The 25,150-nt window shown below is 52.8% G+C and overlaps 9 protein-coding genes across 9 annotated transcripts; 4 read left to right on the top strand and 5 right to left on the bottom strand.

The window, feature by feature from the left end:
• Positions 1-1,032: 1,032 nt before the first annotated feature.
• Positions 1,033-3,957, top strand: set2 (SET and WW domain protein; the record flags this gene model as incomplete). Its single annotated transcript, XM_056660141.1, has 4 exons — positions 1,033-1,417; positions 1,573-3,176; positions 3,217-3,315; positions 3,391-3,957. 4 exons carry the CDS (start codon positions 1,033-1,035, stop codon positions 3,955-3,957), a joined length of 2,655 nt encoding a protein of 884 aa, XP_056506639.1.
• A 553-nt stretch (positions 3,958-4,510) lies between these two features.
• NUU61_009615 (translation initiation factor 6) lies at positions 4,511-5,572 on the bottom strand (the record flags this gene model as incomplete). Its single annotated transcript, XM_056660140.1, has 5 exons — positions 4,511-4,880; positions 4,964-5,152; positions 5,212-5,298; positions 5,367-5,438; positions 5,538-5,572. The coding sequence occupies 5 exons, from the start codon at positions 5,570-5,572 to the stop codon at positions 4,511-4,513; spliced, it is 753 nt and encodes a 250-aa protein (XP_056506638.1).
• Positions 5,573-6,377: 805 nt separating this feature from the next.
• On the bottom strand, positions 6,378-8,933 carry NUU61_009614 (uncharacterized protein; the record flags this gene model as incomplete). Its single annotated transcript, XM_056660139.1, has 5 exons — positions 6,378-7,154; positions 7,209-7,313; positions 7,380-8,513; positions 8,534-8,787; positions 8,849-8,933. The coding sequence occupies 5 exons, from the start codon at positions 8,931-8,933 to the stop codon at positions 6,378-6,380; spliced, it is 2,355 nt and encodes a 784-aa protein (XP_056506637.1).
• Positions 8,934-10,570: 1,637 nt separating this feature from the next.
• NUU61_009613 (uncharacterized protein) lies at positions 10,571-11,780 on the bottom strand (the record flags this gene model as incomplete). Its single annotated transcript, XM_056660138.1, has 2 exons — positions 10,571-10,909; positions 10,950-11,780. 2 exons carry the CDS (start codon positions 11,778-11,780, stop codon positions 10,571-10,573), a joined length of 1,170 nt encoding a protein of 389 aa, XP_056506636.1.
• Positions 11,781-12,969: 1,189 nt separating this feature from the next.
• On the top strand, positions 12,970-14,473 carry NUU61_009612 (putative UV excision repair protein (RadW); the record flags this gene model as incomplete). Its single annotated transcript, XM_056660137.1, has 7 exons — positions 12,970-12,987; positions 13,046-13,093; positions 13,166-13,241; positions 13,305-13,384; positions 13,439-13,774; positions 13,825-14,301; positions 14,357-14,473. 7 exons carry the CDS (start codon positions 12,970-12,972, stop codon positions 14,471-14,473), a joined length of 1,152 nt encoding a protein of 383 aa, XP_056506635.1.
• Positions 14,474-15,322: 849 nt separating this feature from the next.
• smp3 (glycosylphosphatidylinositol-alpha 1,2 mannosyltransferase smp3) lies at positions 15,323-17,021 on the bottom strand (the record flags this gene model as incomplete). Its single annotated transcript, XM_056660136.1, has 3 exons — positions 15,323-16,259; positions 16,321-16,831; positions 16,913-17,021. 3 exons carry the CDS (start codon positions 17,019-17,021, stop codon positions 15,323-15,325), a joined length of 1,557 nt encoding a protein of 518 aa, XP_056506634.1.
• A 722-nt stretch (positions 17,022-17,743) lies between these two features.
• On the top strand, positions 17,744-18,441 carry skpA (SCF ubiquitin ligase subunit skpA; the record flags this gene model as incomplete). Its single annotated transcript, XM_056660135.1, has 4 exons — positions 17,744-17,795; positions 17,851-17,936; positions 17,998-18,165; positions 18,268-18,441. 4 exons carry the CDS (start codon positions 17,744-17,746, stop codon positions 18,439-18,441), a joined length of 480 nt encoding a protein of 159 aa, XP_056506633.1.
• Positions 18,442-19,237: 796 nt separating this feature from the next.
• NUU61_009609 (60S ribosomal protein eL39) lies at positions 19,238-19,639 on the bottom strand (the record flags this gene model as incomplete). The annotated part of the gene is made up of 3 exons (XM_056660134.1): positions 19,238-19,286; positions 19,460-19,560; positions 19,634-19,639. The coding sequence occupies 3 exons, from the start codon at positions 19,637-19,639 to the stop codon at positions 19,238-19,240; spliced, it is 156 nt and encodes a 51-aa protein (XP_056506632.1).
• Positions 19,640-20,839: 1,200 nt separating this feature from the next.
• On the top strand, positions 20,840-24,954 carry mdr1 (ABC multidrug transporter Mdr1; the record flags this gene model as incomplete). The annotated part of the gene is made up of 3 exons (XM_056660133.1): positions 20,840-21,181; positions 21,232-24,536; positions 24,597-24,954. The coding sequence occupies 3 exons, from the start codon at positions 20,840-20,842 to the stop codon at positions 24,952-24,954; spliced, it is 4,005 nt and encodes a 1,334-aa protein (XP_056506631.1).
• Between the last annotated feature and the right edge of the window lie 196 nt (positions 24,955-25,150).

Genomic DNA, 25,150 nt, shown 5'->3' with positions numbered 1-25,150 from the left:
GGATATTGGTGTAGATGTGGGTAGTACATAGTACATAGTACATAGTATATAGTATCTTATATAGTATATAGCATAGTATATATAGTATAGTATGTTGTATCAAAGATGGTAGATAGGAGAGTATAGAATAGATTGTAGAGATAGAGAGAAGTTGGATATATAGAAATGTCATATTCCAGAGCCAAGGGACTGCCAGGCCCTAAGTCGCCTTTTTCTCCCGGTAAACCACGGTATTGGGGCGCCAATCCCCCCGAGTGGCTGATAGGCGCTGGAGGGGTTGGCGCTGGGATCCACTGAAGATCGGAGGGTTGGAATATTAGAATAAACTGAATTAGATATTATATATTCAATAGAATAGAACACGGATCAGAAATGGATCATAGTGTTCTCTATGGCATAGTACATCCCTACCTAGTAGTTCGAGGTTCGAGGTATTCTTCTCTAATATTCTGATTCGATCGGATCCTCTATTTCCCATCCTTCCTACTCCCAATCGTTACCCGCCCGGGTTTTTTGATTCTTTGGCGCTGCATTGAACCCTGCAGCATCCATTGATCACGCTGAGCCTATGGTTCTACCGCCATCGATGTCTTCTTGGAACGTGTTTTGAGGTGAACTCGACACACAGAGACTCCTGCATCTCCGCTAAATCACTCTCTGTGGATTCACCAAAACCCAAGCTTTCTGATAACTGAGCTCTTATCGATCCTGAGCGTACTCTCCAGCTGTGAAGACGCGTCGTAATCCCCACGTCGGGGATGGCCCGCTCGAAGCACGAGCTCAAGAGGCTTCCCAAGCAGCAGAAACATGATTCTTAACCAGGAGAGACATCTGCCACTCTATTGATCGAGTCCAAAATTTCAATGAATCCATGAGTGAATGAAACAAAGCCAGCGTGAACTTCGTGCCTCCAAGACCCCTTGATTCCTCGGTGTCGGTTCTTGGCGCGCCGGAAAACCACCCTTCACCCCAACCTTCTGCTTTCCTCTCTTCCTGCGCGCGCACCCTTCCCTCTTCTCTGTCCGTGTCGTCATGTCTGCCCATGACAACGCGGACTCCAAAGACACTGAGGCAGCCATGGATTCTCCCCGGGTCAACGGAGACCCCAATCCACCCCCCGAGCGATCGCGATCTCGATCCCCCCCCTCACCCAAAATGGAGATCCCGCCATCCCCTGAGTCGACTGGAGAAAACGTCGGTGATCTTGTGGTGAAGCAAGAGCCGGGCCAGCCGCCCAAGTTGTCTCGCAGTTCCTCGCAGAAGGTGGTGTCGCGTCCTCCGCCGCTGTACACCCATCTCCCAGACAGCACCCAGGATGCGCTCGCCACGTTTGAGCAGATCCAGGCCTGCTGGTATGCCAATAAATACATGGGCTACACGGAGCATGCCATGGAGTGCGATTGCACCGAAGAGTGGGGTACGTCTCAGTTTTGGCGGGTTGATTTTTTTTTTCTTCCCATGCCGCTCGCTCATCTCGGTGCGACTGTAGATGGCGGCATCGGAAAGGAAAAACATGATTTCTGAATGGGGACCGGCATTATCTCGATCTTTTTTCTAACTGAACCCTTCCAGTTCCCGAGATCGGCCAAAATTTGGCATGCGGCGAAGACTCCGACTGCATCAACCGCGCGACCAAGATCGAGTGTGTGGGAGATTGTGGCTGTGGACCGGACTGTCGGAACCAGCGGTTTCAGAAGAAACAGTATGCACGTGTGGCGGTCATCCAGACCGACAAGAAGGGTTTTGGGCTGCGCGCAGAGACCAACCTCGAGCCGCACCAGCTGATCTTCGAGTATGTCGGCGAGGTGGTGGGCGAGCCGCAGTTCCGCCGGCGCATGAGACAATACGACGAGGAGGGCATCAAGCACTTTTATTTCATGTCTTTGAACAAGGGCGAATTTGTCGATGCGACCAAGAAGGGCAACCTGGGCCGATTCTGCAACCACTCCTGCAACCCCAATTGCTATGTCGACAAGTGGGTGGTAGGTGAGAAGCTGCGCATGGGCATCTTCGCCGAGCGCGCTGTGCAAACCGGCGAGGAGTTGGTCTTTAACTACAACGTCGACCGCTATGGCGCGGACCCCCAACCTTGCTACTGCGGCGAGCCGAACTGCACCGGATTCATTGGCGGGCGCACCCAGACCGAGCGCGCAACCAAACTGTCGAATGCGACGATCGAGGCTCTAGGCATTGACGAAGCCGATGGTTGGGACACTGTGGTGGCACGGCGGCCACGCAAGAAGAAGACGGAGGAAGACGACGAGGAATATGTCGACAGCGTGCAGCCCAAGTCGCTGGATGAGGATGGTGTGACCAAGGTTATGGCTGCGCTGATGCAGTGTCAGGAGAAGTGGATTGCAGTGAAGTTGCTGGGCCGCATCCAGCGCTGCGAGGACGAGCGGGTGCGGAACCGCGTCGTGAAGATGCACGGGTACCAGATCCTCAACTCGCAACTGGCTATGTGGAAGGAGGACCAGAACGTGGTGCTGCAGATTCTGGATATTCTGGACAAATTCCCGCGGCTCACGCGCAACAAGATCATCGATTCCAAGATCGAGTCGAACATCCAGCCGTTGACGACATGCGGTGAGGAGCGCGTTGAGTCTAGGGCCGCCGCGCTCCTGGCAAGCTGGGCCAACCTGGAGGTGGGATACCGCATCCCGCGCATGAAGCGCGGCGAGCACATCAAGCAGGCCGTCAATCAGTTTGAGCGCCGGGAGTCAGGCCGTGAGAGTCGCCAGCGATCTGCCACGCGCTCTCCATCGCCGTCCTACGAGACGCCCCGTCAGGCAGCGCAGCCGCGCAGGGAGCGGAACTCTCATAATCATCGACCCCGGAACAACCGCCGCCAGCGTCAGCCCCTGCCCGAGGGATGGTTCACGGCAGAAGCCGATGGCGGGCGGACCTATTACTACTCGGCTTCGGGCGAGACCACCTGGCAACGTCCGACGGCACCTGCGCCTGCGCCGCCACCTCCAGTCAACCAGAGAAACCTGGCTCTGCAGAGCATTATCGACGGCATCATCAACTCCCAGGAAAAGACCCCCTCCGAACAAAAGACCGACACGCCCGCTACCCCACAAGTCTCTGTCGAGCCGCCGGAAAAGAAAAAGAAGGACGAGAGTCGGTGGAAGAAGCTTCCATTGGAGAAGCAGAAAAAGCTTTATGAAAACACAGTGAGTTTGATTAGGCAACGATGCAATCCCCACAAAACAGATCGCTCATGCGTCCCAGCTCCACCCCTACATCAAGCACGTCGTCGACCAGTACAAGCACAAGATCCCCAAGGATCACTTGAAGCGATTCGCCAAAGAGGTATGTCTTCAATTGATAAACCCGAGGAAAGAAAGAAAAGGCGAAAGAACAAAGTGAAGGCTAATGATGAGATAGACGGCCAAGAAACTGGTCGAAGGCGACTACAAGAAGAACCGCGTCACCGACCCCACGCGGATCAGCGAGAAGCACCAGCAGACGGTCAAAAACTACTGCAAAGGGTTCTTCGACAAGGCGGCCGCCAAGCACCATGAGCGCGAGAAGCGCAAAGCGGCCAAGACGCATGGTCATGGTTCCGCCCAAGTTGACGCGGACGCGGACGTGAAAATGTCCGACGACGAAGCTGATACTGGCGCCGCAGCCTCACCTCTAGACGACGACCTCGCGGCCTCACTGAAGCGCAAGCGCGACCCCGACAATGACCTGGACCAAGACTTCGGCGTCGAGAACGGCGACAGCTCTCCGTCCAAACGCCAAAAGTCCACGCCTCCGCCTCCGCCCCCTCCGCCGCCTCCAGCCGACGAGTCTGACCAGGCCGGTGACCGCAGTGGTAGTGTCGGGACTACTGCCGAGGACGATTCTCCGCCACCCCCAAAAGAGGATTCTCCGTCCGGGCCGGGGTATGCAGTCGATATGCAGACGGAGCTGCCGCCATCGCAGATTGGGATCGAGGGCAAGGTGTAGTAGTGGAAGCCTGCTACTCATACCAAGAAAACCACTGCATTGAGATGTTTTGAGGCTCAAACAAAAATAAAAAAAAAAGAGCGACTCCCGAGAAAAAAAAACGTTGATAGCGAGAGTGACAAAAAAGGGGAAGATTCTGGTTTGAATTCGCTTCTACTCTTGTGTTTCTTTTCTCTTTTCTCTTTTCTTTTCTTTTCTTTTCTTTTTTTTTTTTTTTTTTTTTTTTTTTTTTATACATTCCATCTTGTCCAATACCCCCCCCATATCAGTTTCCAACCAGCTCGAATCTCGCGTTTAGGATGGTTACCCTGTACACTATTTCACTACCTTGGTAGTTTTTTTTTCAATTTCAAGAGGAATATTTTTAAATATTCTCTTCCAACAAAAGTCAGGTGGGGGTCCGTCAGACTCATTTCATCATGATCATCATTCCTCTAATATCCTATCAAGGGCATGGCGCAAGTCAAGTCACACATGCGATCATGACAGAATACCAGACACAGAAAAGAGAAGAAACAAGACAAGAAAATGTAAAGAGGGAAAGAGAGAGAAATTAATAGAAACTCTCCACAATACTCTCCTTATTAACAGCACCAGCCCCAGCCCCAGGCCCACCACCCGGAGCCATCTCGCCGAGCCGGAACACACTCTCAACAACACTCAGCTCGGTGGCGGTAGTGTCCAGCCCCGTAACAGCAAGCCAGTCATTCACCACCATGCCGGCGCCGACGACGGGCGAGCCGCGGTTGACGCTACCGGCGACGAGCGGCACCTGCAGCAGCGAGGAGAGCTCGTCCTGGTCGCGGATCGAGGTCTTGGGGTGCACGATGCCGCCCTGGTTGGAGAGCGCCATGTATGAGCCGGTAAGGACGTTGTCGGCGACGGTTTGGCGGAAGACTTCGACGCCGAGGACGTCGGCGATTCTTTTTATCGTTAGTAACATTGTATACAAATATACATATACATACATACATGTATATGTATATGTATGGGATTAAGAACGTACATCTCTTCCGTCTCGCGCTCCAGGTCAGGATGCACCAGTGCCACATGGTCGTTGCAGCAGATCACATTCCCCAGTGCCGACAGCCGCTCTTCTATGCGCTGGATTTTGACCGAGTCCGGGAGCGTGTTGCGCAAATGCTGCAGTTCTTGATCGGTCGTTGTAGTCGGGACGAGCAGGCCTTTGCGGTTTCTACACAGAATTAGTTTCTCTTCTCTTCTCGTTTTTCTTTCTGTTTTTCTTATACATACCCAACAGTTAACCGCCCAATAATCCGTGTCCCCGCAATAGTCGCATGGCAGATCGGGATGACGTCCTGGAGCTCCGATTCGAATACACTGGTCTGTGTTAGGGTGCTTTTTCGCTGGTTGACTGCAGTAGCAGTGGTATCCGGAGACATGCATACCTGTAAAAGTTCTCCGAGGCACCGACAGCAACGAGGGCGTAGGAATTGGTCAGGCGGGAGAAGACACCGACCCTGCACGCAATTAGCTCTTCATTCTTTTCTCATTCCTTTTTTCATTTTCCTGTCTTTTCCTGTCTTTTCCTGTCTTTTCTCTCCCGGGGTCCCACTCACTCGTTCGAGTTCTCGAATTGCGCGCGCACAGCCATACTGCCAGAAATCCGAAGTGTATAAAGGTCTGGATGGGTATCAGGAATATCGAAAGAGGAGGAAGAAGGAATAAAGGGCGACAGCGGGCGCAAGTCTAGGAGGTGGTCGGAGACGAGGGCGGATGCGAGAATGAGAATAGCGGAGAGGCTCGCTGATTGCGAGGGAAGAGAAGGGGGAGGGGGTTGGAGAAGAAGAAAAATGACAAACTTTTCAAGAGCTCGGAAGAATGAAATGCAAATCAACACTTCACTAGAAGCTCTTAAATAGCCAAGGACGAGGACCAGCGTGGGATGGAAAAAGCGCAAAAAGCTCTGCCCCGCCGCAAGTCATGGTTAGTCACGGGCTCCACATCACCGCAGGCTGTACTGTTCATCCCTATACTTGTGACTCATTGTGTCTCATATGATTCATTGTCCATCTACCCTCGAAAAAAAGAACGACAGGAATGAAGATAAAGATAAAAATGGAAAATAAAAAACAAGGGTGAAAGTGATTGCAGGGGCAATCCATCGAAAAACACGGCCACATTCAGTGGAAACGCCGGCGCTGAAAGACACAAATAAAGTACATGGAAACAAGATCAGGGAATCGATGGTACATCCGATCGCAAATTCATGGTATCGCAATATTCACCCATCCATGGATATCGTGGTAGATCGAGGTTAAGAGGTGCTGTAATGGTACAAGTGATGCTGGCGTATCCAGTGGTGGTTCAGGTGGTTCAAGTAGTGAGGTTGTTCAGGTTGTCAATGAATTGTCAATCGGTTATCCGATGATAGTCTTGCAATTCATTCGCGGCATTTTTCAATACCGACGAGGAGGCGGAGGGTGAGATCCCGGTGGAGCAGGAAAATAGAGTGAAGGTCCTGGAGGTCCGGGAGGCCCTGGTGGCCCCGGAGGTGGCAGGTAACCGGGAAGAGGCAGACGCTGGAAGTTAGAGCCGGGCGGCGGCGGGAGTTGCGGCGGTCCATTCATTGAGAACGGGTCTGGGAGTCCCAATTGGTGCCGTGCAGGGAGAAGACGTCGAGGTTGCTGGGTAGGGGTCGGGCGAGGAAGGATGAATGATCGGGGGTCAGTAGGGCCAGCGGCCATGGTCGGAGGAGGGACTTGAGATGGTGGAAAGATAGGTCGATGCGGACCCGCATTGGCATCGGTAAGGATCTGGGGCAGAGTCGTTGGGCGCTCCGTCAGAGCGGCATCCGCCAGCGCTGTCAATGCTTGAGGGAATGGCTCCAGTCGCATGTCGGCCGCACCGTCGTAAGACATCATCATTGGGCGACTGTCCGAATCGCCGATTACCTTGGCGGCAAACAACAAACTGTCAAAGATTTGTTCGACATGGGCCAACCAGGTGGGCTCACGCGCCTTGTCCAGCGCTTTCATCTGCGGATCGAGATCTTCACCCAAGCGAGCTTTTTGAACAAATTCGTCCCAGCCTTCTTTGCCACGAATGTACGCTGCCGCGCCTTCAGGATTCCGCACAGCCTTCGAGGTGAATCCGCGCTCAACCTGTCTGATGGCGCGTTTGGTAGTCCGGAACAAAAACTGCTTCGGTTCAGAATCGGAGTCGGAGCCATCGGTCTGTAGAGTTGGCTGTTAGCACATCCTTCCAACTTTGAATCGGAAAATGCTTACCTCGGTATGCTCATCGTCCTCGACCGCTCGTTGCCCTTGGACCAGAGCCATGTAGCTGCCCTTGGCCGCATAGAGGGTTTCTTCCTTGATTTCCCCGAGTTCAAACTGATCCGAGTCGCAACCATAATTAGAACCACATCCGTCAAAAAGCAAGGTCGTTTTCCAACTTACCTCCGTCATGTTCTTGATCGAGAAGACTTTACCTTCCGTGACTCTCTTGTCCGCTTTAATTTTCCGATCACGTTCAGCGCGCAATCGATCGAGCACTTTCTTTTCGCGGGCGGCAAGATCTCGCTGTAGCTGCAAGTACTCCGGGCAATCTTCGTAGGAGGTCTTGTCGCGAGACACCTTCTGGGTGGAGTTTTCTGCCACAACAGTCAACGAGACCTGTTGCACCTGTCCAAGTTTCTTGAAAAACGCCGCCAACTCATCCTTTCGGTTTCTCACCGGCTGCAAGGCCGGGGGAGGTGACGGGGTGCGCTGCCGCCAGGTCTCGCTATCCCAGATCTCATCCTCGATCTTCTTGCCCCGTTTCAAAGCGGCGGCTTGGCGAGCTGCCCGGCCACGTCCACGAGTCCCTCCACGCTTGGCAATTCCTCCTCGGACGGGCGCGGTGGTTGTGCCGCCACGGCCTCCACGACCGCGGCCGCGGCCACGTCCTCGCGCGCGGCTTCCGCGACCCCCACGGCCTCGTCCGAAAGAAGTAGCACTCACAGGACCGGGGTCATACTCATCGGCAGCAGCGAGTCCGGCATCGTCGGGAGATGATTCAAGCGAGGTCTCGGTCTCGACTCCATTCTGCGCAGCATTTTCAGACTGAGTTTCCCCGTCGTCAAGCCGAGGCTTCTTGGCTTCGGGGAATTCAGCAGTCTCTGCGTCGACGGCTTCATGCTTCATCTCAGTTGATTTTCGCTTGCGGGACAAGCGGGGAGAATCCAGTGAGGTTGAAGCAATGTCGTGAGCAGTCGATTTGGGGCTGTTGGGGGCAGAAAGGTCGTTCGAGGCCTGCACAGACATCTTCAAATCGCCCGTTTCATGGCTTTCTGCGACCGCTTCGGCAGGCTGGATCTCGGTCGCTCCCGGCGATACGGGCTGAGATGCATGGTCCGGGGCTTCCGGGGTGTGAGACATCTTTTGAATATGTGACTGTGTGGTGATGTCTTCTTCCCGGGGATTAGGGGCAGAGTCAAAAGATGCCTCTTCCGGTTGACTCGCCGGTTCCGCAGTCTTGGTCGGAGTTGGCTGTTCAAAAGACGGGTCGTCGGGAGCCTTCAATCTTGCCGACTGGCGTGTGGTGCGCGAAGACTCGGGAACGGCCACGGCACGCTTGAGCGCCGGGGGCGCGGCGTCTCTGGGTTTTGCGTGTCACCCGAAGAAGTCGACGACGCAGGCTCCTGGTCTTCAGAGGGAGCTTCCGGAGACGTGGTCCGAAGGGCCTGAAGTGAGGGCACTTTGAATTTGATAATGTGCGAGCGAGGCTCAGACCTGCTCGATGCCGGTGTCTCCGGCGCAGAGTGTCCAGGGAGGCTCGTCCGGCCTGCCCAGCGACCTCTTCTGCGGGGACTTTCATGAATGAAGTCTGCGAGGATTAGCGACAGCACGGATATAAATTAGAAAAATCATGAAAATCATGAACTTACCGGAGGTATTGCGCGAGGATCGTGTCGAGGTACTGGGAGTATGAGCTGGCTCTGGGGCCGCTCTGCTTCTTCTTCTTCCCACCATGGCGATCGTCTTTGCAGGGGATTAGCGATTTTTTCGAAGTGAACTAGCAAGGTAGGGATGAACAGAGCAACAGAAGACAAGGTAAGAAGGGCAGAGTCACGATAGAAAATAGGAGATCGAGGAAGAGTTTGAGACGAAAGAAAAGAAAAGGATCGAAAAAGGGACCGATGGCAGTGGATTTAAAGTACAAGATGGGGATGGCAACAATAGAGACATTGGGGGTGAATAGGGCGAATGGGGCGAATAGAGTGAATGGGGTGAATGGGGTGGTTGAGGTGATTGAGGTGATTGAGATGATTGAGATGAATTCGATTGAGCGACAATCGGGACAATCGAACAATTCGAGGGGGGAGAATGAATGGCGTGGAGAAAGGGGGGTTGGGGATACTTTCGAGATGTCATGTAGATGAAAACACGCGATCTTTTTTACTGGTACACCGCCGTGACTCGCGCTAGGGGGGGGAGAGGGAGAGAGTAGAGTGCGCAATCAGAGAGACATGGGGGGGGGGAAGAGAATGAAAGGAAAAAGAAAAAAAGAAACACGCGACCTACCGGGAAAGCGAGAGCCAGAAAGCGATGAAGTTGGGAGAAGTAAAGAGTAGAAAAGAAGAAGTAGGAGAGCAAGGATCTACTCGGGGCGCAGGATTTGACTGGGCCGGGTAGAAGTGGGTGTCTAGGGGAAGGGCCACGGCAGAGATAGAGGGAGAATGTAGGATAAAATAACCCCATAGAATGGAGATCCGGAAGAAATAGGAAAGAAAGAAAGAAAGAGAAAAGAAAAAGAAAAAGAAAAAGGAAAAAAAAAAAAGAGTCGAAGCAAGGGTACGTTAGAGAAGAGCCAAAACAAGTGGGCGAGAAGAGAATTGCCCCCCGACCAGTCGGATTATGGGAGATATGAGAGCGACCACCATAGAGCGCCAATTGATATAAAATACGAAGAGTAATCCCTAGGTATGCTTGATTCTTAATTGATTGCACTTGCCAAAAAATCATCAAGGTGTACAATACTGACTGGACTATGCTTGACTATGCTTGACTAGACTCCACGTATACTTCATGATGGGTCGCGCCAATTATAGTTCTGTGCAGCTAGCTCTGCTTCATATTTTGTGCCTCAACTTTACGAGTACGTACCTCTGATCCTTTGTACTCTCCCCACCACCCTCTACTCTCCCTTGGTCCGTATATACAAAAATAGAAAGAAAAAAAAAAATTTACAAGCAACAGCTTCGGCCCCGGGGTTTCTCTAATTATTCAATCAATTAATATGCAAGTCTTACAACTTGACACGCTATACGGTGACATGAATACAGTAAGCTAGGGACCCACTCTGTGTATATTTTCAGACCAACCCTCAGCTTTGGCTCCGTTCTTGGGTTAGTACGGAGAAGGTTACATCCATGGATGATACATACTTCCTAGGGAAGACCGGGAAAAGAGGTCATTTATTCGTTACTCAATCTATATTCTTCTTCAAATACAGATTGGAGAACCCCTGGAAAACCCTATATATTCACAAACTCCTTTCCTATAGACATACTCATTCATACAAGCCATGATTCTGTACATAAAGCAAAGAAGAAGAAAAAGAAAACCAAACCAAGCAATAAAAAATGAACCATTTCCAGTCATCTATATCATTTTTCTTCGGCCGATTCGTTTAGGTCGTGTCGTTTCTCGTACTCCGAGACGTTTCGACGGACATGGCCGGCGAGGATACCCGACACTCCCTGTGTCGGGTCTAAGTAGGTGCCGGTGCTTTCGTCGAATTCCAATCCAGGCAGCGGGGATGGTGTGCGCATTGTTTGGTCTCGGAGCGAGCGAGCAGATCGCATGCGGGTCAGCGTCTTTGTGGTAATCGTCTGTCCAGCAGACGGGGAGGCCTTGACCATGGTCCCAGGGGTAGGGGTGGGCGACGGCGAAGGGCTGTTCGAGCGGAATAGCGGATGAATGTGAGTCTGTTGAGACGGGTTGGTCTCCAGGATGTTGTGGGTAGATCCTGTTGGGGGAGTTGACGTGGAGGGTCGAGGCAGTCGGGGATGGCTGGACCAAGGTGTCGAGCGACAACTTGATCTCTTGGTTGCGGCGCAGACTCGGCATACTGCGGATACTACCACTGCCACGCAGAAGGGGTCTGGTGTCGCGATGTTCAAGAGACTCGCTGACTTTGTCGATAATTGGGGACGTTTCCGGAGACAAGGTCGAGGAACTAGTGTCGATGGATCCATATTTGTCTTCCTCGGAGTTTTGAAAGCAGAGTGTTCCACCAGAGTAACGGCTCGACCGTCGAGGGAATTTGCGGAGAGAGGATCGTTTAGGGTTCAGTCCAACTGACCCACAGGGATCACAGACAGCCCGGGGAGGAGAGGAGACGGTGTCCAGATTTGTAGAAGAGCCGAGCTCATGCGAGTATGAGCGTGGCCATTCTGGATCAGACCTCCTCTGAGACCAGGTCATCAGGAGATACCCACCGTACAAGCCCTGGGTAAACACCGAGATCGCCCAGAAGACCGAGCGAGCAATAGACAAAGAATTGAATTGCGTGTTGCTTGCCATTGCTCCCGCAGTTGAGCCGGCGGCAATCAGAAGATATGCACTAGTGAAGTAAAACACCCCCATTTTCCACTGCATCGAACAGTAGCCAGCCCGGTTATCGTCGTGTAGCAACACGCTGAGCACGATCAAGGCCACACAGCTGACAGCACTCAGACCAACTGGGGCCAAGCCAGTGGGAGTATAAGTAGACAAGGATTGGAAGGTGGCATAGGAGAGTCCATTGAGAATTGTGACAATGAATGTAAAGAGCATGGAAGCTCCTGCCAACGAGTATGCGAGGACACGAGGCATGATGGGCATTGAGGTCAAAAAGAGAGAAACGAAGGAGTGAATTTGAGATTGATATATAAAGAGAGAATGATGAGAGCCTGATGGCCTTGCAGGCACTCCACGATCCTCGGCGCTGGCAACGCTGGGAGTCCTCATACCATGGGGAGGCAGCTCATATTTATGCCGAGCATCCATGGATGGTTCGCGTGGCCCGGGGAAGATAGATAGAAAACGGGACGGGACGCATCCCAGCAACATGGTCCAAAGCATATCAGACGGGGAAGACGGAAGCAGACAATGTCAATCTGTCAATTTCTGGAAAATAAGAGATCCATCATTCCGAGTGCATGGCAAGTCAGGTCCAAAAAAGGGCTGATAGTCAGTCAAATAACACTGCAGCTCATTTCAGAAATTACCGGTCAATTGGATCCTAATCACTGGGACTCAGAGTCCCCAATTCCTGGATCTCCATGGTGTGGTCAATCCAGCCGCTAGCAACAAACTATTAATCTGATGTATCCAACCCGCGATCTCCGGGATCAGAAGGGGTGGATCGACCCCGATCCCGATGCCATGCTGTGTGATATATCCATCCAATTCCTCCAGTGCATTTTTATCTGCCTGGCATCCCATGGCTCTGCAGATGGGTTCATGGCCTTGATCAATTGGACGCGAACTTGGCTTTGCTGGCCCTGCAGACCGCAGATTAGATCATTCATCTTGATCGGACCCCGATCGAATGCATCCAGTCCGGGGAAATCCGATCGCTGCATAGAATTTGAACAACCTGGCATTGATATCTCATATGCAATGTTGTCAACACGGTCTGTGCTATACTTCCCTCGGTTAGTGGCCAGGTGGGGGAATCAACCCTCGACGTCCACACATGGTGAAAAAAGAAAACTAGACAGACCAGTGAACACACATACACCAGGTGCTATAAGGCATAGCAGCCCCGGTGTCTTTGCATAGAATCATCCACCATGGCATTCGGGAGTGGACGGCGTGAGGAAACGGGACTGCACAACCCCCCCACCGAAGGCGGTGAGGCTGCCTGAGGCTGCTCCAGCAATCGTCACTTCTGGAAATGAACTCCCCTCTTTACCTTCTTGACTTCATCGCTGAGATTTTCTGTCTTCGACACTCCCCATCTCATCTCCCTCATATCATTCGGTCCTACTCTGGTTTTCCATCTTGGAGTGGTGGCAAAATGAAGCTCACCTTCAAGGTACGTGGGCTGGAGCATTCCTCATTCACAGACAGCTAACAGAGGTTCATGGGCACAGGATCTCAAGCAGGAGAAATTTGTCATCGAGGCTGATCCCTCTGAGACGGTATGTGATGCTGAGTCTTTCGATATAACTTGTCCAACCGGGTGCGGGACTCATCGATTTTGCTGGTTCTAGGTGCGCCAAGTCAAGGGAAAAATTGCTCAGGAGAAAAGCGGATATGATGCAGAGCGGATGAAAGTGATCTACTCTGGTAAGTGGTGCTTGTCTCATCGATGGATTTTCCGGTCTGCTTACACAGGTTTTCGCTCGATAGGCAAGATTCTTCAGGATGACAACACGGTCGAATCCTACAACATCCAAGAGAAGGACTTTCTAGTCTGCCTGCCTGGCAAGGTATGAAGCTAGACTTGAAGTGAGTTGAGGTGTAAAACTAATCGATCTTCTTAGCAAACCAAGGCCGCTCCCTCCGCTGCTGCAACTTCCTCTCAGCCCCCCTCCACCCCGGCTGCCCGAGCTCCCGCATCGACCCCCGCTGCCCCTCCAGCTCCCGCACCTGCCTCTGCAGCCCCTGCAGCCCCTGCGACTCCGTCTCCGGCTGGTGGTGCGACGCAGGCTGGTGCTCAGGATGCTGCCTTTGGGGACCCTTCTGCGTTGGCTATGGGGTCTGCCGCCGAAGGGGCCGTTGCTCAGATGGAGGCAATGGGGTTTGCGAGAAGTGACATTGACCGGGCCATGCGAGCTGCATTCTTCAACCCCGACCGTGCTATCGAATACCTGTTGACCGTAAGTTTGATTCATCTCTTTAATCCATTCCTCTTCTAACATTTCACCAGGGCATCCCCGACAATGTCCAGCAAGAGCAGCAGCAACAACAGCAACAGCGTACTGCCCCCTCTGCCCCTGCCCCTGCCCCTGCCCCTGCCGCTGGTGGAGCTGCCCCCGCAACCGGCGAAGATGAGCCCTTGAACCTTTTCGAGGCTGCTGCCCAGGCCGGTGAAGGTGGTGGTCGAGGAGCTCGTGGTGGAGGCGCGGGAGCGGCTGGTGGCGAGCCTCTGGCAAACCTCGAGTTCCTGCGCAACAACCCCCACTTCCAGCAGCTGCGGCAGCTGGTCCAACAGCAGCCCCACATGCTCGAGCCCATCCTCCAGCAGGTCGCCGCTGGGAACCCACAGATTGCGCAGATCATCGGGCAGAACTCGGATCAGTTCCTTCAGCTGTTGAGCGAGGAGTTGGAGGACGACGAGTCGGCATTGCCGCCGGGCACGCAAGCCATTTCGGTGACGGAGGAAGAGCGGGACGCGATTGAACGGGTATGTTTCTTTTGAGTGCGAGTCTAGCATTGATCGGCTGCTAACCCCATACTAGTTGTGCCGTCTGGGCTTCCCGCGGGATTCGGTCATCCAGGCATACTTTGCCTGCGACAAGAACGAAGAGCTAGCGGCCAATTTCCTCTTCGACCAGCCGGATGACGATGAGGAGTAAACGTCTTTCTTTGTCTTATGTTGTGACGAATATCTCTCCCGCATATTTCCCAGTTCCCTCATGCCTTCAGCCCTTCCCTTCCCCTTCCCTTTTTCCCACACCCCGAACCCGAATCCAAATCCGAATCGGTGCGCAGCCTGGCGTCTCTTGAGTTTGTGCTGAGTGTGGACTTGGCTCTTTGCATCCCGATTTATTCTGTGATACGACTCTCATCCTGTATTTAACTTAATGGGCAAAACGGGATTTTCGCTGAACTGGGCAGTGAGTCTACTTGTAGATTTGGTGGATCTTTTGTAGGTACTTCTTGTCATGCTCATCGTAGACCTATATTCTATACGGGAAATAGAGATGTGCCATCGCTAATACCTGGATACCTGCAAATCCCGGGTGGGGAGTCGATCCTTGCCCTGAGGAGGTATATATATCCATATATCCATATGTGATCAACTCGGATGACCACCTGGACAGGGCTGCTGATGTCTACCACCAAGAGAATGATGTAGTTATACAAACCAGTGGACCAATATACTTTCGATTATATCCATTCTCATTTACTTCCCAGACTGTGATGTGTGACTGGATAGAAGATAGAAGATATCACCGGGTTCCAACCCCTATTCACTCGATCCATGCCCATCCCGATGAGCCGATGCAAAGACCACAAAAAGAACACAAACGAAAAAAAAGAAAGAGAAAGAAAGAGGTATCTCATCGGTTCTAGAATACAATGCAAAAGATATGACCAAGACTGTCAAAATCCAAAACGAGAATGAAAAGAATTAGAATCAAGAAAATATATAAATCCCAGCCTCATAGCCACAGCCACTTATGAACATTTCAAAGATTCTGTCAATGGCAGACCCGCTGGACAGCCCACACAGCCAGGCCGCGACGCCCAACAACCCGTTTCAGGGTTGGGAGGACGCCGTCGTCACCGAAATCCAGGTCGTCGAGGTTGAGGTGTTGGCGGAAGGACCAGCGCTGGTGGAGCTCGAGGTCGGCGGGCGATGCGGTGGGGGCGTACTGATCCAGGAAGGTGGCCGATGAGGGCGCGACCAGGAATACGGGGGAAGGTAGGGTGCAGGCGGGCACGGCCTGGTCTAGCTGTTGGATCAGGTCCGGGCCCGGTAGGCCCATCAGGTCGAAGGTGGTGATGGCTGCGGCCGGGTCCGGGTCCGGGCCAAGGAGCCAGCGCGGGGGCGAGTAGGTCTTCCACCAGAAGACGGCGGCAGGCTGCGGGGTGGGCGAGTGGGTGGCCACGATGGAGCGCATGGCCAGCTGGGCCGGCACGACGCCGCCCTGGTGGTACACGCCCATCAGGAAGCCCATGGCGGCGTTGAAGAGGATCCATGCCCCCAGGAACAGGCGCGAGCGCTGCACGCGCACGCAGCTGAGGAGCAGCGGCACGCACGGGATCAGGAACCGGGGCTCCTGGTGTGGGAAGGCTGACAGCAGCACTGTTGCGGACACGGCGGACACGGCGCGCGCATTGCGCATCCACGATGGCACCACCGGCCAGCTGAACAGCGACAGAATCATGACAATATATGCGGGGCCCAGCAGCTGGATCAGGTTGGCAATCAAGTGTTGGTGGTGCGGGTGGAGGCCATGGGCTGCCAGGTTGGAGATATCTGAATTATAGAGGAGGTTGTTGAGCGGGGTGATGATGGGCGCGCGCACAATATCCACGAGCGAGGCTGTCGGTCGGTAGAAGGCCGTATCGGTGAGGATGGCCGTCGACGTGAAGAGGAGCCCGCAGCCCACGAATGCCGCCAGGGAGGCTGGTCTGATGATGCCGACCGCGTTAGCAACTGACCTCGACCCAGCACCACAATATTTGGACTTACTTGTGTCGGAAATGAGGCAGCAATTGCAGCCCCGGGATCAAAAGGAAAGCTGGGAAGGTGATGCGATTAAAGACGCCGGCCACGGCAATAAAGGAGAGGACCGCGTAGGAAAAGAAGGAGGAGCGCTGCTTGTTTTCGACGATGCGCCGGATCAACACCAACCCCCAGGCGACCAACAGGGTCTCGAGGGAGTTGGAGAACGTGTGCGTCTGATATGTCCAGGTGACATACGACGAGGCCACTAGCACCACCGTCGCGCGACGATGGCGCGGGGAAGGAACCAGCTCATAGACAGCCCAGTCCTCGAGCACGAAGCTCAGCAGGAACATGCCCCCGCGCAGCGCATAGTATACTAATTGTGGATGTGGGTTGCCCGTTCCGGTCTCGAGGGAGAACCACTTCAAGAGGCTCATCGGTAGCTCGTAGGTCGGCCATAGTGGGAAGACGCTGCGGATGGGGTGGTCCGACGTAAACTCCCAGGGGAGGTGAGTGGGATAGGAGAAGATGCGACCTGCATTTTTGCCATGAGTCTATCTTCTCGAGGATCCTAGGCGCGTCCACCGGGGAGAAAACGCGCGCCATGGGGACGTACCTGCGAAAACTTCGGGACCTTGGAAATTCTCATCGGGGTGCAAGTAGCTCGGCGACAGCGCAAAATAAACACGGATCGCCAGTAACAGCAAGTAGGTTCGTCTCCACATGGTTCACGAGAGGAACATGCTGTAGAATAAAACAAATATAAGAAAAAAAAAAAGAAATTCAAGAAAAGAACGGAAAGGCCCAAGAGAATGCTTCGAAAAGGAGTGGAAGGGGGGGTTGCAGGACGTGATTGATTATTCGCGATGATATCACTGCCAGTTTTCTGCTATTTGCACTTAGCGCCGAAATAATACGTGAGTGCCCTAGAAATAAATGATTTCTCGAGTCATCGAAGGTCTGGAGATAAGGATCTGCCGACTATTTAATCTAATCTGCATGCTGGGCTCTACACAGTATTCCCCATCCTCATGGCTATCTGGAAGTAGACGTGGATAGATGGCTAACACCCACACAGTTGATAGGTTCCATAGATACATATACATGTACACATAAATAATAGATATACATAAAGAAATAAATCAATAGATGCCTAGACAATATTTCTACTTTCTACACTTCCGGATGCCTCAGGAAATCCGAAGGCAACTGTTTGCGTGGGGGCTTTCTGGAGAGCCTCACTGACTAACCTCTGAACCGCTGAACCGCTGAACTTCCTCTCTTCCTCATTCCCCTCTCGACGTCCACTTCCCTCAACCCCGCGCTTCTCTTTTTATCAACAGATCTCTTCATCAAAATTATACCGGTACGGCTATCCTGAGATCTTGGTTGTCAGATTGTAACGCTGACCTCCACCAGAACACCTGGCGAATTACCCTCAGTCACCATGGCGAGCTCCATCACTTTGACCAGCTCTGATGGCGTTGACATTTCAGTCGGTACGCTTGATACCTGTGGGACTTGGTTCCAGCCACATCTGACTCTCTCTTCCAGAGCGCGCAGTCGCTGAACGCTCCGTTCTCATTAAGAACATGCTGGAGGATCTCGGCGACTCCGGCGAAGCCATCCCCATCCCTAATGTCAGTGTCTCCTTAAAGAATTTTGACTGGCTATTCACTGACATCCAGTCTTTGTTTTCAGGTCAACGAGCCCGTCCTGAAGAAGGTGGTCGAGTGGTGCGAACACCACAAGAACGACCCCCCCACTGCGGGCGACGACGACGACAATCGTCGCAAGACCACTGACATTGACGAGTGGGACCAGAAGTTTATGCAGGTTGACCAGGAGATGCTGTTTGAGATAATCTTGGTTGGCGGCCCCTCATTCTTATATTTTTACTTCTTCCCCCCCCCCCCCCCCCCCCCCCACCCCAAAGTCCATCTGTTGACCCCTCATTCCCTCATCCGTTAGGCCGCCAACTACCTGGATATCAAGGCCCTCCTCGATGTCGGCTGCAAGACCGTCGCCAACATGATCAAGGGCAAGTCGCCCGAGGAAATCCGCAAGACCTTTAACATCCAGAATGACTTCACGCCCGAGGAGGAGGACCAGATCCGTCGCGAGAATGAATGGGCCGAGGAGTGAGTGTGTTCCCGACCGTTGATTGATTTCATGCTAACCGATGGCCTTTCTTTTTTTCTTACTTCTAGTCGCTAAATGATTTTTTCTTGCTTTATTCCCCTGAAAATGGAAATTGATCTCTTGCTCTCCCATGATGATGCGACTCGTGGCTTCTAGAGTCTTCCCTTAACGATGGCGTTGGCCTCTTGTGGCTTTTTCTTTTCTTTTCTGTACTGTCGCCTGCGCCGGCTGGAGGTAGGCGAATATTCAATGAACTTGAACTGATTCGACATAGCTTAGATCGCTTTGGTGTGGAACGAGCTACAGGTCTACCATGGTCTATACGCTTCTTGCTCTGTAAATGTAGGCCGCGAATTCCCAAGACAGTCATTACGATAGGTGAGATTGGGACATCCCGCAAGAAATGCAAGACAAAGAGAGACGTTCAATTCGATTCCATCAGAATTTTTGATAAGAATATCTGCCGTGCGTCTTTCCTGAAATCCGTGTCCTCCCGAAAGTCCGCTACCCGTATTTCCCCGCCTCAAACATAGTATTGCAGGGCAACGTGTGGTAGTTGTCGTTTCCATCCAAGGATTGCGTAGTTCGAGAAAGTGCACGCGGTGGTAAACAAGACAGTTGCCGAGACTCGAATGTAGTTCCAAAGTGACTAGCGCGACCGAGTCCGAGAAGGCGGGGGTCTCTCCCCTGGTGTGGAGCGGGTGTCATGCGACATTCACAAGATCGAGGCGGGACATGGCGGGTCGAACGAGAAATCGGAGAGACCAGACAGACAGAAAATGGGGATATCGGGTCGAATCTAGATGCCCAGACGGGTCTTGCGCCAGTGCCTCCGCTTGGCGTTGTATCTGTAAAAACAGGGTATCAGCCTTGTTCGGTGGATTTTCTTCTGCTTTCTGGTCGTTTTGTGTCGGGGCTCGGGTCATGTCTTTTTTTTTTTCGATATATGTTGAACAGATCGACCGCCGTGTATATTTTTCCCGACTCTTCTCCTTCTTTCTTTATAAGGGCTGCAATTTACCTGATGGTGTTGCCGGTGCGCAGACGAATCCACTGGGGGATGGGGCGGTTCTGGCGCTGAGCTTTGGCAAGCTTTTGCTTGGTGCGGAAACTCTTGTGGCTCTGTTGGAAACAGCGGGAGTAAGTATATGGTCAATTTATCATGGCGACACTGCAACCCATCGCAGATACATACCGGCATCTTGAAGGCTTGGACGCGATGGCGAGCGGTTGGATGGAGGGAGGATGACCGTCGGGAGTGGAGGGATTTGTGTGCGGCAGGGCTTGGCTTCGCTTCGGTTGGGTCAGGTGATTACGCCTCAGGCGGAAATATTCATGTAGTGCCTGAGGTGTCTATGGATGAATAAGCCTCTTATTTTCAAGGTTAATGCCTGAGGCAGTGATGTTTGATTCCAATTAACTTGATTTGTTTGACTGTGCTGAGGCAATCAAGGGATCCCAGCAGAGTTCCTTTCTTCTCCCCAACTACCCTTCAGCCGATTGCTTACCTGGCCAGGTGACCTTTCTTGATGCCTAAGGGTTGCCCCCGGGGCCGTCCGGGGACCCAATGCAGAAAAAAAAATCATCTCGGGACCTTGTAATCACCGAGCCGATACATGACCTCGTAAATGCGGCACAAAGCGATAGTGCCGGAGCTTGGTACTTGCATGAGGGGCCTAATCGTGCAACCGATGCAATATGACTGGCCGATAGCTTATGTGGAAGTGGATAATGATTCCTGCTCAAGTGTCTCGAAGGACGAAAATTCGGTCAAGAGATGAGTCAACGTGTATCTATCGTGTGTTTATCGTGATGGGCTTATGCGTCATGGATTTATCCATAGATGCATTGGTAGAGTGTGGGGTCATATACTCGTGTCAGCGATCGAGCATCTGGTCCATAGACGTCATAACAATAACAATAATAATAATAAAACATGAAAATAAAATAAAATCCTATTCGCGTTCTCCCAGGGGTGTAATGGACCCTGGCATGCCCTTGCGGCGAAGAATGCACGACGCGCTCGAAATGTGCCGATCGGAGAATCGTAGAATTCACCAACTCACCCAGGAACATCTTCGGACGAAAAAGAAAGAAAAAAAAAAGCGAGTCATTCAGTATCATCACGAACTATTAACCTCAATCGGAAGTACAAGGCGCGCTGCATAAGCCGCCCGGATCTTCCACTCTCCGGCCCACCCAAATCTCACATCTAGATGTTTCTGCACTTAAAGTCTTGAGAGGGACCGTCTTATTCACCCTGTATCCCTTCCTCGCCAACTCCCATCTCTTTTCTTTCCCGAATCCTACGATCTGTGATTGTCGGGACCTATTGTCAGTGGTCTGAATGGAGTAACCTCGTGCTCGCCACTGTTCTGTCGACCATCGTTCAGTTTTCGACATGCAGCAACCGGAGGAGGGTGTGACCGCCGTCGAGGTGCTGGCGGACGAAACTGTCGCTCATCCTCATGAGAAGGCTCGCGACTCCGACTCGGTTTCGACCTTTTCGGCGATTATCAAAGAGAGTGGCGCTGAAACCAACACCCCCGGATCGGAGGAGGACGCGCTCTATGCCCATCTGCCATCGCATGAGAAGGAGATTCTGAAGAAACAGCTGGATGCTCCCGTGGCCAAAATCTCGTTCTTTGGCCTCTATCGCTATGCCTCGCGCATGGATGTGTTGATCATGCTGGTGAGCGCCATTTGCGCTATTGCCGCTGGTGCTGCCTTGCCTCTATTCACGGTGAGTATTTCTTATGATCTGATGGAACTATCGCTCATATCTCTCGTCAGATTCTGTTTGGATCCTTGGCCAAGGACTTCCAGGGGATTACCCTGGGAACTCTTCCCTACGACGACTTCTACCACCAACTTACCAAGAACGTCTTGTATTTTGTTTACTTGGGCATCGCCGAATTTGTCACCGTTTATATCAGTACGATTGGTTTCATCTACACCGGAGAGCATGTCACCCAGAAGATCCGCGAGAATTACCTCGAGGCCATCCTGCGCCAGAACATCGCCTACTTCGACAAATTGGGCGCCGGTGAGGTGACCACCCGCATTACTGCCGATACCAACTTGATTCAGGACGGTGTGTCCGAGAAAGTTGGCCTGACGCTGACCGCTATCGCTACTTTTGTCACTGCCTTTGTTGTTGCCTATGTCAAATATGCTCCCTTGGCTGGTATTTGTACCTCGACCATTGTGGCACTGGTGGTCATCATGGGCGGAGGATCTCGATTTATCGTCAAGTACAGTAAGCTCTCTCTGGAGAGCTATGGTGCCGGTGGAACTGTCGCCGAAGAAGTGATCAGTTCCATTCGCAACGCAACCGCCTTTGGCACGCAGGATAAGCTCGCCAAGCAGTACGAAGAGCATCTGCAGCTCGCTGAACGGTGGGGCATGCGCCTGCAGATGGCCCTCGGCGTCATGGTGGGCGGCATGTTTGGGATCATGTTCTTGAACTACGGCCTGGGATTCTGGATGGGTTCGCGATTCCTAGTCGATCACAAGGTCGATGTTGGCCAGGTATTGACGATTTTGATGGCTATCTTGATCGGTTCATTCAGTTTGGGCAACGTGAGTCCCAACGGCCAGGCGTTTACCAATGCTGTGGCTGCGGCGACCAAGATCTTCAGCACCATCGACCGCGCTTCCCCCATGGACCCCACCTCGGACGAAGGCATTATTCTCAATCATATTGAGGGCGACATCGAATTCCGCAACGTCAAACACATCTATCCCTCGCGGCCCGAGGTGACAATCATGGAGGACGTGACGCTCTCGATTCCCGCTGGCAAGACGACTGCCTTGGTTGGACCCTCTGGCTCTGGCAAGAGTACGGTCGTTGGTCTGGTCGAGCGCTTCTATCTGCCCGTTGGTGGCACAGTGTTCTTGGATGGCCACGATATTCAGACCCTCAACCTGCGCTGGCTGCGCCAGCAGATCTCGCTGGTCAGTCAAGAGCCGGTTTTGTTTGGAACTACCATCTACCAGAACATCCGCCATGGTCTTATTGGAACCCGCTTCGAACACGAGCCCGAGACGAAAATCCAAGATCTGATTGAAAATGCCGCCAAAATGGCCAACGCCCATGAGTTTATTTCGGCCCTCCCAGAAGGGTACGAGACCAACGTGGGCCAGCGTGGCTTTTTGCTGTCGGGTGGTCAGAAACAGCGTATTGCTATTGCCCGTGCTGTTGTGAGCGACCCGAAGATCCTCTTGCTGGATGAAGCCACCTCGGCCCTCGATACCAAGTCCGAGGGTGTTGTCCAGGCGGCGCTCGACCGCGCTGCTGAGGGCCGCACCACGATTGTCATTGCCCACCGTCTGTCCACCATCAAAACGGCTCACAACATTGTGGTCTTTGTCAATGGCCAGATTGTCGAGCAGGGAACCCATGATCACTTGGTAGAGCAGGGTGGTCCTTACTTCAAACTCGTGGAGGCACAGCGCATCAACGAGGAGAAGGAAGCCGACGCTTTGCTTGATGAAGACTCTGATGATGAATTGGAGGAGACAGAGTCGGTCAAGAAGCACGTCTCCCGCATCAAATCCATGGCTAGTGGTTCTAGTGTCTTGAAGACCGAAGAAGACCTGGGTGTTCGCCGCGCTGATAGCCGCAAGTCGGTGTCAAGCGTCATTCTTTCCAAGAAGGAATCTGAGGGTCGCCAAAAGTATTCTCTGTGGACTCTGATTAAGTTCATCGCTTCGTTTAACAAGGAAGAGTGGAAGTTCATGGTGGTCGGGCTGATCTTTTCATGTCTGGCCGGTGGTGGCCAGCCGACTCAAGCCTTCTTGTACGCAAAGGCTATCGTTGCGCTGTCGTTGCCCTTGTCCATGGCTGCCAAATTGCGATCGGACGCGAACTTTTGGTCCTTGATGTTCCTGGTCGTTGGAATCGCCCAATTCATCACCTTCTCTGTCCATGGCATTGCCTTTGCCTTCAGTTCAGAGCGGTTGATTCGCAAAGCGCGTAGCAAGGCCTTCCGGACGATGCTTCGCCAGGACATCAGCTTCTTCGATCGGGAGGAGAACAGCACTGGTGCCTTGACTTCTTTCCTGTCCACCGAGACCAAACATCTGTCTGGGATCAGTGGCCAGACCCTGGGAACTATTCTGATGACCTCCACTACTCTCATCGCTGCATGTGTGATCTCTCTGTCCTTTGGATGGAAGCTGGCCCTTGTCTGCATTTCTGTGGTCCCGGTTCTCCTCGCCTGTGGCTTCTACCGATTTTACATGCTTGCTGCGTTCCAGCAACGGTCCAAGCTTGCCTACGAGGGTTCGGCCAGCTATGCCTGCGAAGCGACGTCAGCAATCCGCACTGTTGCTTCCCTCACTCGCGAGACGGACGTGTGGTCGGTTTACCATGGCCAGCTTGATGCACAGGGTCGCTCGAGCTTGATTTCAGTTACCAAGTCCTCGCTTCTCTACGCTATGTCGCAGGCCTTGGTCTTCTTCTGTGTTGCTCTTGGGTTCTGGTACGGAGGTACTTTGCTCGGGAAGCATGAGTACGACACTTTCCAGTTCTTTGTTTGTTTCAGTGAGATCTTGTTCGGCGCCCAGTCTGCCGGCACCGTGTTTTCGTTCAGTCCCGACATGGGCAAGGCCAAGAACGCTGCGGCCGAGTTCCGCAAGCTGTTCGATCGCCGCCCGACAATTGACAGCTGGTCTGAAGAGGGTGAGACCCTGGACCATGTGGACGGATCAATTGAATTCCGCGATGTGCACTTCCGGTACCCGAACCGCCCGGAACAGCCCGTCCTCCGTGGATTGAACCTGAGTGTCAAGCCCGGCCAGTACATTGCGCTGGTTGGGCCCAGTGGGTGTGGTAAGAGTACCACCATCGCCCTCCTCGAGCGCTTCTATGATGCGCTGTCTGGCGGTGTCTATCTCGATGACAAGAAGGTCACAGACCTCAACGTCAACTCTTACCGCCGTCATCTGGCTTTGGTTAGCCAGGAGCCGACTTTGTACCAGGGTACCATCAAGGAGAACATTTTGTTGGGCTCTGCCGATGAAGAAGTCTCGGATGAGCATTTGGAACAGGTGTGCAGGGACGCCAACATTTACGATTTCATCATGTCTCTTCCGTAAGTTCACCCATCTTCCCATCTAGCCACTTTAATGATGATACTGACTGCGTTTCCTAGTGAGGGCTTCAACACTATTGTTGGCAGCAAGGGAGGCATGTTGTCTGGCGGTCAGAAGCAGCGTGTTGCCATCGCTCGCGCACTATTGCGCAACCCCAAGGTCTTGCTGCTGGACGAAGCCACCTCGGCGCTGGACTCGGAGTCGGAGAAGGTTGTACAGGCGGCTTTGGATGCCGCCGCTCGCGGCCGCACAACTATCGCTGTTGCGCACCGGCTCAGTACCATCCAAAAGGCGGACATCATCTACGTGTTCGACCAGGGCAAGATTGTTGAGAGCGGCACGCACAGTGAGCTGCTGCGCAACAAGGGCCGGTACTACGAGCTGGTCAACCTGCAGAGTTTGAACAAGACTCATTAAGGTGTACTATGGTGTTTTGCAACTTGCCCTTTTCTCTTCTTTCTTCTTTCCTCTTTTCTTTTGGTCTAATCTCCCTTTTCATACCCCCCTGACTCTTTTCATCCTCGATCCTCATACCTTTTGCACTCTTCATACCCGTCGTGCCTCTCCATTCGATGTACCCATTATGGTTCTCTTCTCCTTTTCTGTGTTTGAT

Source organism: Penicillium alfredii, assembly GCF_028826965.1.
Source record: "Penicillium alfredii strain IBT 34128 chromosome Unknown utg000012l_segment0_segment0, whole genome shotgun sequence".
Classification (NCBI taxonomy): Eukaryota; Fungi; Ascomycota; class Eurotiomycetes; order Eurotiales; family Aspergillaceae; genus Penicillium; species Penicillium alfredii.
Note: the sequence above shows the minus strand (reverse complement) of the source record. Positions and strands in the feature narration are given on the sequence as shown.